Source organism: Lithobates pipiens, unplaced genomic scaffold (genome assembly GCF_037356315.1).
Source record: "Lithobates pipiens isolate NorthernLeopardFrog02 unplaced genomic scaffold, aLitPip1_a1.2 Scaffold_19, whole genome shotgun sequence".
NCBI classification, from domain to species: domain Eukaryota; kingdom Metazoa; phylum Chordata; class Amphibia; order Anura; family Ranidae; genus Lithobates; species Lithobates pipiens.
This window is the reverse complement of record NW_027507764.1, coordinates 250,351,029-250,365,607: the sequence shown is the minus strand read 5'-3', so window position 1 is coordinate 250,365,607 and position 14,579 is coordinate 250,351,029. Positions and strand designations below refer to the sequence as shown.

General features: G+C 46.1%; 1 protein-coding gene across 3 annotated transcripts in view; it reads right to left on the bottom strand.

Moving 5' to 3' along the window:
* PTPN3 (protein tyrosine phosphatase non-receptor type 3) overlaps positions 1-14,579 on the bottom strand; it is a 294,126-nt gene that overhangs the window by 136,570 nt on the left and 142,977 nt on the right. For all 3 annotated transcript variants that reach the window (XM_077491913.1, XM_077491914.1, XM_077491915.1), the window contains 2 exons: positions 9,920-9,964; positions 8,224-8,276 (listed from right to left, as the gene is read on the bottom strand). In XM_077491913.1, coding sequence (XP_077348039.1) covers positions 8,224-8,276; positions 9,920-9,964 — 98 coding nt within the window. The remainder of the gene's footprint in view (positions 1-8,223; positions 8,277-9,919; positions 9,965-14,579) is intronic.

The window sequence follows — 14,579 nt, the reverse complement described above, 5'->3', positions numbered from 1 at the left end:
TCTAACTCCTGCAGAGAGGAAAGAAGGGCAGACAATTTTTCTGCACATTTTGGCAGCTCGGTGACAAGGAGTCTCAGAGGGGGGAGTTCTGAAAACTCCAAACGGTAACCTCTTCTGATGACCCCCAACACGAACTGATTGGAGGTGATCATCTCCCACTGTGGGAGGAAGGCCCCCAACCTTCCTCCCACTGTGACCCTGTCACTGAGACTTTTTGGGCTGTTCAGGAGGGCGAAAAATTGCTCCCCCGCGCCCTTTGCCCTTGAGCCCCCAACTTTTCTTCTGCCGATTAGTTCTAGGGGTTTCAAACTTCTTCTGGGAATGAGTCTTTTTCTTTGACTGCTCCCCAAATTTCCTCTTAACGGGAAAGGCCTTTTTCTTATCCGCCGTGCGATCAAGCACTGCTTCAAGACCTGCCCAAACAGCAAGTCTCCTGTAAAGGGGATCCCACAAAGCTTTGCTTTGGACACATTGTCTCCCTGCCAGGTCTTCAGCCATAAAGCCCTCCTAGCTGAGTTGGTCAGAGCCGAGGACCTTGCAGACATTCGCACGGATTCAGCTGAAGCATCCGCAATGTATGCTATCCCTTTAAGCAGCATGGGAAAGGAGGATAGAATGGTCTCCTTTGCCGTCCCCGCTTCAATGTGCGCGTTAATTTGGGTAAGCCAATACTCCATATTACGAGCCACCACTGTGGCTGCCATGGCCGGTTTAAGATTCCCCTGTGATGAGTCCCAGGCTTTCTTTAGGAGTGAATCCATCCTTCGATCCATAGGGTTTGAAAGTACCCCCATGTCCTCGAAGGCCAGATCAGTGTGTCTGGACACCTGGGAAAAAGCAGCATCTAATCTGGGAGATTTATTCCAGACGAGAGTCTCCTCTTCCGAAAAAGGAAACCTTCGTTTTAATGCCCCAGAAAAGAAAGGTTTCCTCTCAGGATCCTGCCATTCCTTCTTGATGGCGTCGATCAAGATGTCATGCACCGGGAACACCCGCTTTTTCTGTTCCCCCATGCCCTTGTACATCTGATCATGGAGTGACAGTGCCCTCTTTTCCTCTTGTATGCCTAAAGTGGTATGAATAGCTCCTAAGAGCTCATCCACTTCCTCCAGGGAAAGCTTATACCGTGAGGTTCTACTGGATTCCCCATCCAACCCCTCATCGTCAGATTCCCCTTGGGAGTCTGAGCCGACACGGTCAACCTCTTCCTCAGCTTCCTCTCTGGGACCCCCTGGATTCTCTCCACCTGCAGGAGGAACATCCACAGGGCTAGATGGTACACTCTGCTGCGCTGGTGTAGGAGTGCTCTGGGGCTGAGGCCACTGTAAACTAGAAAAAAGTGTTTTGAAGGACTGGAAAGTATTAGATAGTTCCTTCACAGAAGCCGCCAGATCTGCCCCCTGTTCTGCTGCCTGCTCTCTAACCAATCCCTCAATACACTCTCTGCAAAGTGCCTTGGACCAGGAATCCCCCATAGAGGCTCTACATGAAGGACACTTCTTCCTATAACCATGGGGGGACTTGCTTGTGGCTTTCTGAAAGACAGAAATAAAAGAGAGAGCAGCATAAAATTAAAAAAAGAAAAAGAAACACCAGCGCTACATAGAGGACCACCGGGAGTGCCCCCCCCCCAGGATCAACCACCACCAGGATCCCGGACGCACTGCCCTTCCCCCCGACCACCAAGAGGGAAAAAACACCAGTGGAGCTACTGGTTATAATGTAAGGGAACACCTCCCCAGGGTTCCCCTTACCTTTGAGTGGCTGGTGCTGTTATCTCCAGGAGCTCTTGGAGCCTCTGCTTCAGACATTCTCCTGTTGAGGAAGAGTGGTGCGAACGTGCCTCCTACAGCTGCCTGTACAACTTTAGAAAGAGAGGCTGCACCAGCCGAACGCTTGGTCCCCTTTCACGTGCCGCGTCCGGAACCGGAAGACGCGGATACAACGAAGAAGTCCGCCCCCACCGGAACTGACGTCGCCCGTCATCCGGTCCGGCCTCCAGCTCCAAGCCGACTGCTAACACAGGGGGACCTTGGACGTCTCGTTGCAGCGCCCCCCTGGGCGAACGAAGGGATGAACCGCCCCAAACTTCCTGCTTTCCCCAAGCGAAGTTTAGAGTGCGTGTAAAAAAGGTCAGTACGAGGGTCCAGCTCCCCAGCCGACCGGACTGCCTACCCTGTTGCAGCACCCTCCTGGGTGAACGAATAGGAGAACCTCTAAAAACGTCCTGCTTTCCCCAAGCGAAGATTAGAGTACATGTAAAAGACGGTCAGTCAAAAAGAACCAGCTCTCTGGTCGCCCGGACTGCCGAACCCGTCGTGACACCCGCCTGGGTGAACGAACGGATGAACCTCTAAAACTTCCTGCTTTCACCAAGCGAAGATTAGAGTACATGTAAGACGGTCAGTACGACAGATGATCGGACTGCCGAACGGAGTCAGAGCTCCATTAAGCCTCAGTTTCGCCAACTGATATAGCTAAGGTTCCTTAGCGGTGTCTCCCCGCCGGAGGAAACACCATAACTGAGGAACAGAGGGAGGACGAGGCTTAAATCTTGAAATTGAAGGCGGTGTTTCCTGAGAGGGGAGGAGCCAGGGTCTCTCTAAGGTGGCTGTCCTGAAAGACGAACTTGGGAAAAAAGCATGTTTATATTGTCTTAATCATGGGTGAGTTTTTTTTTTTTTTTTTGTGGAAAGAATAAGTAATTGCTTGTATATAAGAACAGCCTGAGAACAACATGCATACAGAACAGTCACCTGGAAAACTGGAAAACTTCCCTCTAAACACTATGAGGTTCACACAAAATAAAAAAGGGAAAAAACACAGAAACTCAAACTAAAAAGTCACTTCTCATGTATAAAATGTAAAGTTCACTGTTACGTGGACAAGCACTCCTCTGCAAGCAAACATAGTGACCTGCATATTTACATGTACACATTGACTTATATCAGCACTGGTCCAATTGGTGTAGTATTACACGCAACACTGGAATGCATTGTGTATACTGCATATTTTTAAAAGGCCTGGTAGATTGCCTCTCCCTTATTATGAAACAAATGCAAGATACTCCTGCTCTCTCCCTGGTCATACAAAAGATCTGTTGCCAGCACACGTTAAAATCCTCTCTAAAAATAAATAAATGGTCTTTATTGATGCTTGTTCAGTATGTTATACATCATAGGTGCAACTATCAGGGCTTCCTTCATCAGGCTTAAGTAACATGTCCTTTACCTGATGAAGGAACTCCTGGTGGTTCCAGAATGTTGCACCTATGCTGTATAACATGCTGAAAAGTAGGGTCCATGAACACTGGCTTAAAAATGTCTGCTTCTACTGGAGTTTTTTTTAATGTAGAAGCAGCTCAGTACCGTTGGGGGTTGGACCCCATTTGCCTTCAGAACTGCCTTAATGCTTCATGGCATAGATTCAACAAGGCTTTGAAAACATTCCTCAGAGATTTGGTCCATATTGACATTATAGCATCACACAGTTGCTGCAGATTTTTCGGCTGTATATCCATGATACAAATGTCCCATTCCACCACTTCCCAAAGGTACTTTATTGAGATCTGGTGACAGTGGAGGCCATTGAACTACAGTGAACTCCTGTCATGCTCAAGAAACCAGTTTGAGATGATTTAAGCTTTGTGGTATGATGCATTATCCTGCTGGAATTAGCCATGAGAAGATGCGTACACCGTAGTCAAGGAGGGATGGACAATACTCAGGTAGGCTGCGGAGTTTAAATGATGCACAAATGATACTAAGGGGCCCAAAGTGTGCCAAGAAAATATCCCCCACACCATTACACTACCACCACCAGCCTGAACCGTTGCTACAAGGCAGAATGGATCCATGCTTTCATGTTGTTTATGACAAATTCTGTCCCTACCATCTGAATGTTGTAGCTGAAATTGAGGCTCATCCGAACAAGAGAGCAACATTTTTCCAATCTTCTATTGTCCAATGTTAGTGAGCCTGTGCAAATTGTAGTTTCCTGTTCTTAGCTGACAGGAGTGGCACCCTGTGTGGTCTTCTGTTGCTGTAGCCCATCTGCTTCAAGGTCCGATGTGTTGTGCATTCAGAGATAGTATTCTTTACACCTTGGTTCTAATGAGTGTTTATTTGAGTTACTGTCACTTTTCTATCATCTCAAACCAGTCTGCCCATTCTTCTCTGACCACTGTCCTCCCAACAAGGCATTTTTGCTCTCACAACTGCCGCTCACTGAATATTTTCTCTTTTTCGGACTATTCTCTGTAAACTCTAGAGATGGTTGTGCATGAAAATCCCTAGTAGATGCGTTTTTGAAATACTCAGACCAGCCCATCTGGCACTAACAACCATGCCACATTTAAAGTCACTTAAATCCCCTTTTTTCCCCATTCTGATCCTCAGTTTGAACTTCAACAAGTAGTCTTCACCATGTCCAGATGCATAAATGCATTGAGTTGCTATCATGGGATTGGCTGACTATTAATTTATTTTACCAAGCAGTTGAACAAGTGTATTCAAATAAGTGGCCAATGAGTGTAAGTGTCCATGCACATTAAGATGATTAGAGGCATATTTTAGGCTCAGCGATTAGAGGCAGAAATAAAATAAAAAACCCTGGTTTGCGTTTTTGATTGGAGCTTTCTGGCAAAAAACAAACAAAAACACTAAAAACTCTCCTAAACTGTACAAATATCTTTATGACTCTCCCTGGTCATGCCACCCGCCACCATCAGCTGATTTCATGCTAACAGAAATCGTCATGTTCCTTGATTTAAAACTGCACAGTCCATAGCTGTGAAGTTACTAGGCCAGTACACAACGAGTGAAAGGGAGGCCAATCATAGAACAGTATATCCTGGAGATTAATCATACTACACACTCCCACAGTTTTGGTAAATGATTTTGTTTACAAAAAAATACTCTGCTCTCAAAAGTTACCATATTACCCGAAAATGAGTTTTCACTATAGAGACTTAGAAAAACTATTGATTTAATTATAAGTGTCGGGATTGCTCATTTAGGACTTACCTGCATCCAAAATTCCTAATTCAGTTTTGGACAGAGCATGGATGAAGCCAGGGCCGGTGCTACCACTAGGCGAATTAGGCAATCGCCTAGGGCGCACTACTGCCTAGGGCGCCTGGCTGATGGTTTCTCTAATCCCTGTCTCCCACCAGTCTCCGTGTTATGCAAGTGTTCGGTGGAGGTGCGGTGCTGTATAATGCAGGGGATGCCGCCCGGCGCCCCTGCAGAATGTTACATGTACTCAGTCAGGCGCTCCGTCCACCTGTAGTATCATTAGAGGCACAGCACAGCACTGGGGGACGTGTCCTGAGTCTGCCGACAGAATGAAAACAAACACATCCCCTGCTGCTGCGCGCCACTATGAATATACCAGTGACATGTGTCTCTGGTCTCTTTCAGTACTGCCAGCTCTGCCTATACATGATTCAGTCACTGAATTTCAGTGACTGAGATTTGTATCCATCTAATCATGTGACCCCTGACCCCTGTGTCACTTGCAGAGGCCAGCTCTCCCTCCCGGTGTTCTATCACCTCTCCTGTACAGCGGAAGGTGTCACTCACATGCAGACATGCTACAGCCGATCGGAGTAGTCAGTGCCTGGTGAGTGGTAATATCTGGAGGCATGGAGGCGAGGTTTGTGCTGGACAGAGTGATCGGGTGCAGTCTGCAGAGCAGAACCCCAGTAAGTGAACTTCAACTACACTGTATTACTGTATAGGGTGTATGCATGGATCTGTCCTCAGACTCCTCACATGTGTGATGTCATGATTGTCCCAGCACATGGCCTGAATGTAAGACTCCCTCTCATCTCCCCCACACTCCTCACCCCCCTTCTCCCCTCCTCTCCTCATCCTTTCCCCCCTCTCCACACACCTCCCCCCTCTCCTCCTCCCTCACACTCCTCACCCCTCTCCTCCTCTCCTAACACCCCTCTCCCCCTCCTCTCCTTATCCTTTCCTCCCTCTCCACACACCTCCCCCCTCTCCTCCTCCCTCACTCCTCATCCCTCTCCTCCTCCTCCTCTCCTAACACCCCTTCTCCCCCTCCTCTCCTCATCCTTTCCTCCCTCTCCACACACCTCCCCCCTCTCCTCCTCCCTCACTCCTCATCCCTCTCCTCCTCCTCCTCTCCTAACACCCCTTCTCCCCCTCCTCTCCTCATCCTTTCCCCCCTCTCCACACACCTCCCCCCTCCTCCTCCCTCACACTCCTTATCCTCTCCTCCTCCTCCTCTCCTAACACCCCCTTCTACCCCTCCTCTCCTCATCCTTTCCCCCCTCTCCACACACCTCCCCCCTCTCCTCCTCCCTCACATTCCTCATCCCTCTCGTTCCTCCTCTACTAACACCCCTTCTCCCCCTCCTCTCCTCACACCCCTTCTCCCCCTCCTCTCCTCATCCTTTCCCCCCTCTCCACACACCTCCCCCCCTCTCCTCCTCCCCCACACCCCTCATCCCTCTCCTCCTCCCCCCTTTTCCTCTCCTAACACCCCTCCTCCTCCCACCTCTCTCCCTCTCCCACACTCCTCATCCCTCTCCTCCTCCCCCACACTCCTCATCCCTCTCTTCCTCCTCCTCTCCCCCTCCTCATCTCCTAACACCCCTCCTCCTCCCCCCTCCTCCTAACACCTCTCCTGCCCCCTCTCCTCCTCACCCACACTCCTCATCCCTCTCCTCCTCCATTACCAACCCCTTCCTCCCCCACACTCCTCATCCATCTCCTCCCTCCCTCCCATTCCTCCTCCCTTTCCTCTCCCCCACACTCCTCACCCCTCTCCTCCTCCTCTCCTAACACTCCTTCTCTCCTCCTCCCCTACACTTCTCATTCCTCTCCTCCCTTTCACTCCTCCCCCCTCACCTCTTCCCCACACTCCTCATCCCTCATCCTCTCCTACCCCCCTCATCCTCTCCTCCCCCCCCTCATCCTCTCCTTCTCCCCCCATCCTCTCCTAACACCTCTCCTACCCCCAACTCCTCCTACCCCACACTCCTCATCCCCCTCCTACTCCTCCTCTCCTTCTCCCCCACACTCCTCCTTCCTCTCCTCCCTCTCACTCCTCCTCCCTCCCACTCCTCCTCCCTCACATCACCTCTCCCCCCACACTCCTCATCCCTCTCCTGCTCCTCCCCCATCCTCTCTCCTCCTCCTCTCCTCCTCCTCCCCCCTCATCCTCTCCTAACACCCCTCCTCCTCCCTCTCCTAACACCTCTCCTCCCCCACACTTCTCATCCCTCTCCCTCCCAATCCTCCCCCTCTCCTCCTCCTCCCCTTCCCTTCCTCCCCTTCTCCTCCCCCTCTCCTCCTCTCCCCCTGTATTCCCCCATTTCTCCTCCCCTCTCTTCCTCCTCCTCCTCTTCTCTCCCCTCCTCCTCTCCTAAAACCCCTCACTCCTCCTCCCTCTGCTCTCCCCTCCTCCTCTCCTAAAACCCCTCACTCCTCCTCCCTCTGCTCTCCCCTCCTCCTCTCCTAAAACCCCTTACTCCTCCCTCTCCTCCTCTTCCCTCCTCCTCCCCCACACTCCTCATCCCTCTCCTCCTCTCCCCACTCCTCCTCCCTCTTCTCCTCCTCCCCCCTCTCTTCATCCTCCTCCGCCCTCTCCTGTTTCCTCCTCTTCCTTCCCTCCTCTTACACTCCTTCCTCCCTCTCCTCCTCTCCTTCTCCTCCTCCCCCTGTCCACCCTGCCCCTCTCCTCCTCCTCCTCCTCCTCCCTCTCCCTCTCCTGAGAGAGCAAGCACCAGGGTTACCCACCAGTCGTACCTACCCACAGAACAGCCATCTGCAGCCACCAGCCATAGCCACTGCAGGGCAAAGGGGTGGGGTTGGAGGTCTTGCTAAGGGGCGGCAAAATTAGGTTTCGCCTAGGGTGTCAAAAATTCTTGCACCAGCCCTGGATGAAGCTATAACATTTTTTTTGCTGTCTGCATGCCTTTTGGGGAGATTTTACCTCGCTGTCAGCCAGGACATGACCCAGGAAGACATTAACAAATAAGACAGCATTTCAGTACATTGAGGAGGGATTAGATTTACTGGTGACTTGTTTTTATTGTGGCCCTACATTTCTGTCTATGTGAAAGATAAAACCCATTATAGTTTGCTCCTCAGTTTATTTATGAAGAATATATTTTAATAATCTGAACGCCAGTGAGCATGTTTGTTTCAGAAATCAAGAAGGTTAAAAACAAACAAAAGTAAAATGACTTACATTGTACAGCATATGACGCGAGAACAACAGCCGAGTTTAGTGGACATGGTAACCTAGAAGGGAACATGTATTCTGAATGGTTGAAGCAGATAAAATAACATAGCAATCAAACAATTAAAAATTCTGACATATTTTCTTTTTTCTACATGCATATATTTACATATTATGTGTAGTTTTACAAACTACATAGCGTTATACAGATCATTGCTGCAGAGAAGCTTTCAATGTAATATATCTAATAATAAATATTTTCAACTGCTTGGAAGGCTAACCCCAACCCTCAACATACACACAGCATAGGCAGCTGTAAAACGGTAAGAAAAGTAAACCAACACTAAATGGACTGACCCCAGCACAGTACTATAATGACAGAGCCAGAAGCATAATCAATACAAGCAGGATAATCAGTGCCATACCAATACAACCAGAATCATAACCAGTACAGTATTGCTACAACCAGAAGCATATTTGGGAAGGAGGTAACTAGTTTGCTCCTTGAGATTTGTTAGGTCCCTTCTTAAAGTGATTAAGTGAAGACTTCCTGTCTGCACAATTTACCCATGTAAACTGGGTATGATGTACAAGAGTAAAGTGTGCAGGCAGGTGGCACTGTATAGGCTCAGCAGCACTGATAGAAAAACCTACCTCTGAAACCTTGCCCATTGCAGGAAAGCCAGATCATATAGCATTAGGAACACTGGCCAGCTCAAGAGGTCTATGTTGCTCACTGGCACATCATAGCTGGGGCTGGGTTTTTGTGAACTAGTAACAGTTTACATATGAGCTGGCAGGGGGTTAGTTTAACACAGTATGGTGGTTTGACAGAGGCATTAAAGCCTTGCTAGGTGCTGGTACTGGGTATAATGGCTTTAGAAATCCAGCCTGAGAGCCAGTCTGGAAAAGCTCACTTATATTACCGATAAGTTCAGAAGATTGCATTTGAGCTGTGGGGGAAAACATCCAGAATCAAAGATAAAACAAATTAATTCCATGTAGATGGTGCTTCTGTTCAAACTAAGGCCCCTTTCACACTTGTGCGACCTGAAAGTTTCACGATACGATTTGAAGCAACACTTGTGTAATCTTGAGGTCTATGGACCTCAAGTTGCATCAAAGTCAGACCAAAGTAGTACAGGGACTACTTTGAAGTCACAAAGCTATGAATGGTACTGATTGGAAATCATGAGGCACAACTTGTCATGTGACTTTGCAGTCCCAAGTCACAAGTCAAGTATGAAAGGGGCCTAAAGCCAGATTCTGCCGAAGAGTGGTTTTCTAACCAATGGGCTGTGTGCTGTGAAAAATGTCAAGATGAGCAGAGCTACAAGAGTGCCATCTCATTGCCTGTGTTAACTGTATTGATTTTATGTACACCACAGGTGCATTAAGTTTAACTGATGCCGCTCATAGGAAATGCATTTGTCATAGTATGGAGGCATTCCGATTTGGCTAAAAAAGTTATCACAGTCCTATTTAAACAGATGGCAAAAGCTGTTGCCTTATTTTTGGGGCTTACCCCAGGTTTTGGGCAAGTGAGCTACACTTAGAATTCTATGGAAACTTCTTCAGAACTGGAAACAAACAGAATATGGATAAAAACAAAGTCTGTGAACACTCAGAAGGATTATTTCCTAATCTACTGTAGACAACACATTTAACTAGATTAATACTTTATTATTTATTAGATATATCTTACCTTCCCTCTAAAATGTCACTTTTAATTTGCAGGAAATACAAGTGTCTGAAAGACAAATTTTAACATAATTATTAACATCCCAGAAAGACACAGTAGAAACCAATGTGACAGTAAAGCAACATTGAAGCAGTTTAAATAAAGCAAAAACATGTGTTTAATACCACGGCTCATTATGTTTACACAATATTTTCACTCTAAACTGTAAAATACATCAGATAAACAAATAATATAATTGTGTTTTTATAATAAACTAAAAATTATATTTTTACCCACAAAAATGGATACCACAACTAAGCAAATTATCGTATTTAATTAAACCAGAAATGATGCACTATGTTGTTCCTTGATCATTCTATGGAAATGTAATTACACTGTGCCCAAAATAGAAATGAAATATCAATTACCTTTGTAGCTACACCAGAAAAAAACAACTTAATTATAAATTGCAGTTGTGCCCCAGCAATTCAAGTTCAGCAATGCTTTATGTAATAAGGAGGGAGAAACAGTCATTCAGAATTATATAAAAGACTAAACTGTTAGCAAGTGATGTCCGAGAACATGCAGTATTAAATTAAAATATTAGCACATAAAGACAGTGCAACCCCAAATTAATAATTATTTTTTTAAACAAACAAAAATGTATAATTCTGTATTAAAGTGGTTGTAAACCCTTTAAAAAAAATCCTGAAAAAAAAAATCCCGCAAGACAAAGACATAATGAGCTAGTACGCATAGCATACTAGCTCAGTATGAATAACTTACCTGAGAACGAAGCCCTCGAAGCGGTCCTCCGTCTTCCTCTTCGCCACTGCCATGGATCCCGGATCGACTTCCGGGTCTCGCGGCTCCGGCGCTGTGATTCGCCGGAGCCACAATGATGTCACTCCCGCGCATGCGCGCGGGAGCCGACACTCGCGGCACATCGCCGTGATCTGCGGCCTGCCCCAGTGCGCCTGCACGCCGCTGTCTACGGCGCATGTGATGTAGACAGCGGTGGCTGTCTTCGGGTAAATGTCTCCTAAACCGTATAGGTTTAGGAGATATTTCTTGGACCTACAGGTAAGCCTCAATCTAGGCTTACCTGTAGGTCAAAGTTGGTTGTAAGGGTTTCCAACCACTTTAAAATGCAATATACAGCAGCACAACATTACAAAGAAAACGTATGTAACTAAACAAATCTAACGAAACCACAAACAAAAACAAAAATGTACAAAAAAAACAAAAAAACAAAAACAACAATGTAGATATTGGTGAGCAAACTGAGATAACCACATACAGTGAGAGAAAAAAGTATTTGACCCCCTGCTGCTTTTGTACGTTTGCCCACTGACAAAGAACTGATTAGTCTATGATTTTAATGGTAGGTTTATTTTAACAGTGAGAGACAGAATAACAGCAAAAATATCCACAAAAATGCATTTCAAAAGTAATACATTTATTTGAATTTTAATTAGTGAAAAAAGTATTTGACCCCTTCCCAAAACATGATTTAGTACTTGGTTGCAAAAGCCTTGTTGGCAATCACAGAGGTCAGACATTTCTTGGCCATCAGGTTTGCACACATCTCAGGAGGGATTTTATCACACTCCTCTTTGCAGATCCTCTCCAAGTCACTAAGGTTTCAAGGCTGACGTTTGGTCACTCAAACCTTCCGCTCCCTCCATATGTTTTATATGGGATTACGTTTGGGAGACTGGCTAGGCCATAATGTTTCTGCCTCCGTGTTTGACAGTGGGATGGTGTTCTTGGGGTCATAGGCAGCATTCTTCCTCCAAACACAGCGCGTTGAGTAGATGCCAAAGAGCTTGATTCTGGTTTCATCTGACCACAACACTTTCACCCAGTTCTCTGAATCATTCTGATGTTCATTAGCAAACTTCAGACAGGTCTGTACATGTGCTTTCTTGAGCAGGGGGACCTTGTGGGTGCTGCAGGATTTCAGCCCTTCATGGCGTAGTGTGTTACAAATTGTTTTCTTGGTGACTATGGTCCCAGTTTCCTTGAGATCATTGACGAGATTTGTAGTTCCGGGCTGATTTGTCACCGTTATCATTATCATTAAAACTCCACAAGATGAGATCTTGCATGGAGCCCCAGACTGAGGGAGACTGACAGTTAATTTGTGTTTCTGCCATTTGCGAATAAATCGCACCAATTGTTGTCACCCTCTCACCAAGCTGCTTGGCGATGGTCTTGTAGTCCATTCCAGCCTTGTGTAGGTCTACAATATTGTCCCTGACATCCTTGGACAGCTCTTTGGTCTTGGCCATGGTGGAGAGATTGGAATCTGATTGATTGCTTCTGTGGACAGGTGTCTTTTGTACAAGTAGCAAACTGAGATTAGGAGCACTCCATTTAAAAGAGTGCTCCTAATCTCAGTTTACCTATATAGAAGACACCTGGGAGCCAGAATTCTCGCTGATTGATGGGGATCAAATACTCATTTCACTCATTAAAATACAAATCAACTTATAACTTTTTTAAATGCGTTTTTCTGGATATTTATGTTGTTATTCTGTCTCTCACTGTTAAAATACACCCACAATTAAAATTTTAGACTGATCATTTCTTTGTCAGTGGGCAAATGTACAAAATCAGAAGGCTCAAATACTTTTTTCCCTCACTGTACTGTGTATAGATCAGGTTGCTATCTGCTGACTTGATAGTAAACCATATACGAATGCAATATTTCATTATTACCTGACTTTAAAAAGAAAAATAATAGTTTTAAAAATACTAAAGATCACAAAGAATAAAAAAAATGTGTGCAAGAAGATGTTATGAACTATTTACTTCTACCAGTATCCGTGCTCTAGACTGTCTTCTTTTTAAAAGCTGTCCCATACCACGGGTTAGATTTCTGAAATACATTACTGCACAGGAAAAGCTGGCAGAAGGACTGGACGTAGAAGTGTTCTGTGCAGCAACATGGCACTGGGGGACCACCTACTTTATGCAAACCCAACAGTTTGATTTGAATATATTTTAAAAATGTGTAACAATAAAAAACAAATGTTATGTAGATGTAAGCCCTTGTACATGGTCGGAGAATCTGTCGGAATGAGTCTTATCGGACAGCGTCGTCAGATAATCTGACTGTGTGTGGTATGCATCGGACTGATTCCGTCCGAATCTCCGTCCGATCCAAATTTCCAACATGTTGGAAATATTTCCCGACCAACTGGGCCGGACGGACCTAATCCGATCATGTGTAGAGCATTTTGATCGGACCAAGTGCCACGCATGCTCAGATCAAATTCCTACATCAAAGCTATTGGCTACTAGCCTGAATGTAGTCCCATCGTAACGAAATTACGTCATCACGTTCTGAAAGATCGGATTTTTCGCCAACTTGGCCTGACCGTGTGTATGCAACAGTTTCGGCCACAATCCGTCGAACTAAATCCGACGGCCAAAATCCGACGGATTTGGTTGGCAAAATCTCCGACCGTGTGTACGTGGGCTTAGAGTAAGGAATGCAGTTAGGGTAGACAAAGAGCCCAAAATCATGACAAAAAGACTGACAACTGTGTAAAATAAGGGCATTTTATGAGTTTACAAAAATGAAAAACAGATGGCTGACAAGCAGGGTATTTATGGCAGAAGAGACAACTTTGGTCTCTTCTACCATAAATGAATACTTCTGCCTGTCAGCTGTCATGTTCACTGAACCTCGCATGCGCAGCCCAGCGAACATTTATGGCCCGATCGGCCCCAACCCGTATCACGGAAATCCCATGCCCTATCAAATGGCTGAAGGCACAGGACCCGGAGGAAGAGTGGGCGAAGATGGGAGTGTGGGGGGCCAGCCAGATCGGTCCCATGCTGTGCATACTAGTACATTATGGCTTAACCCACCTGGGGGGCCTTAAAAAATGTCTATAGTGGACTTTCCTTCCGCTTTAATAGATGTTTTTATTCACAATGTTTTTTTCTCGTAAGTTGTGGCTACCAAAATCTGCAAACTTTTACACAGCTATAAAATCTGAAATTGTCTGAAACCAGCAAAGAATATACGGAATGAGCAACCAAAAGTTCAGCAATAATTAAAAGAGAAGCATGGCTTTTAGAAAAAAACAAGCAGTCATGCACGTCTAAATGGCTACAGCACCAATCCCAGCTGTAACTGCCTAACTGCCCCCCCCCCCCACATAGTCTTTAGCCTGCCACTCACTGGCTCTCTGCGCCTCAAGCGCACACTGCAACGCTGGGCTGGGGGGGGGGGGGCGCTGGCTCGGATTCTCAGCGGCTCACTGAGAGGCTGAGCCAGCTGCTGACCCAAGCATCTGGATGGATCCCGTCCATATAGCCAACAGGCTTTAGCCCAATGTTGGCTGAAAACAGGTCACAGGAGTACAGCAGGAACTGCAATCCAAATATCTTTGGCTATACTTCTTCTTTAACCCCTTCAGCCCTGAAGGATTTTACCCCCTTTCATGACCAGGCTATTTTTTGCAATATGGTACTGCATTATTTTAACTGACAAATGCGCAATACTGCGATGCTGTACCGAAACAAAATTGATGTCCTTTTTTCCCACAAATAGAGCTTTCTTTTAGTGGCATTTGATCACCTCTGCAGTTTTGAATTTTTTTGCACTATAAATAAAAAAAAGACTAACAATTCTTTTTTACTTTCTGCTATGAAACATACCTAATAA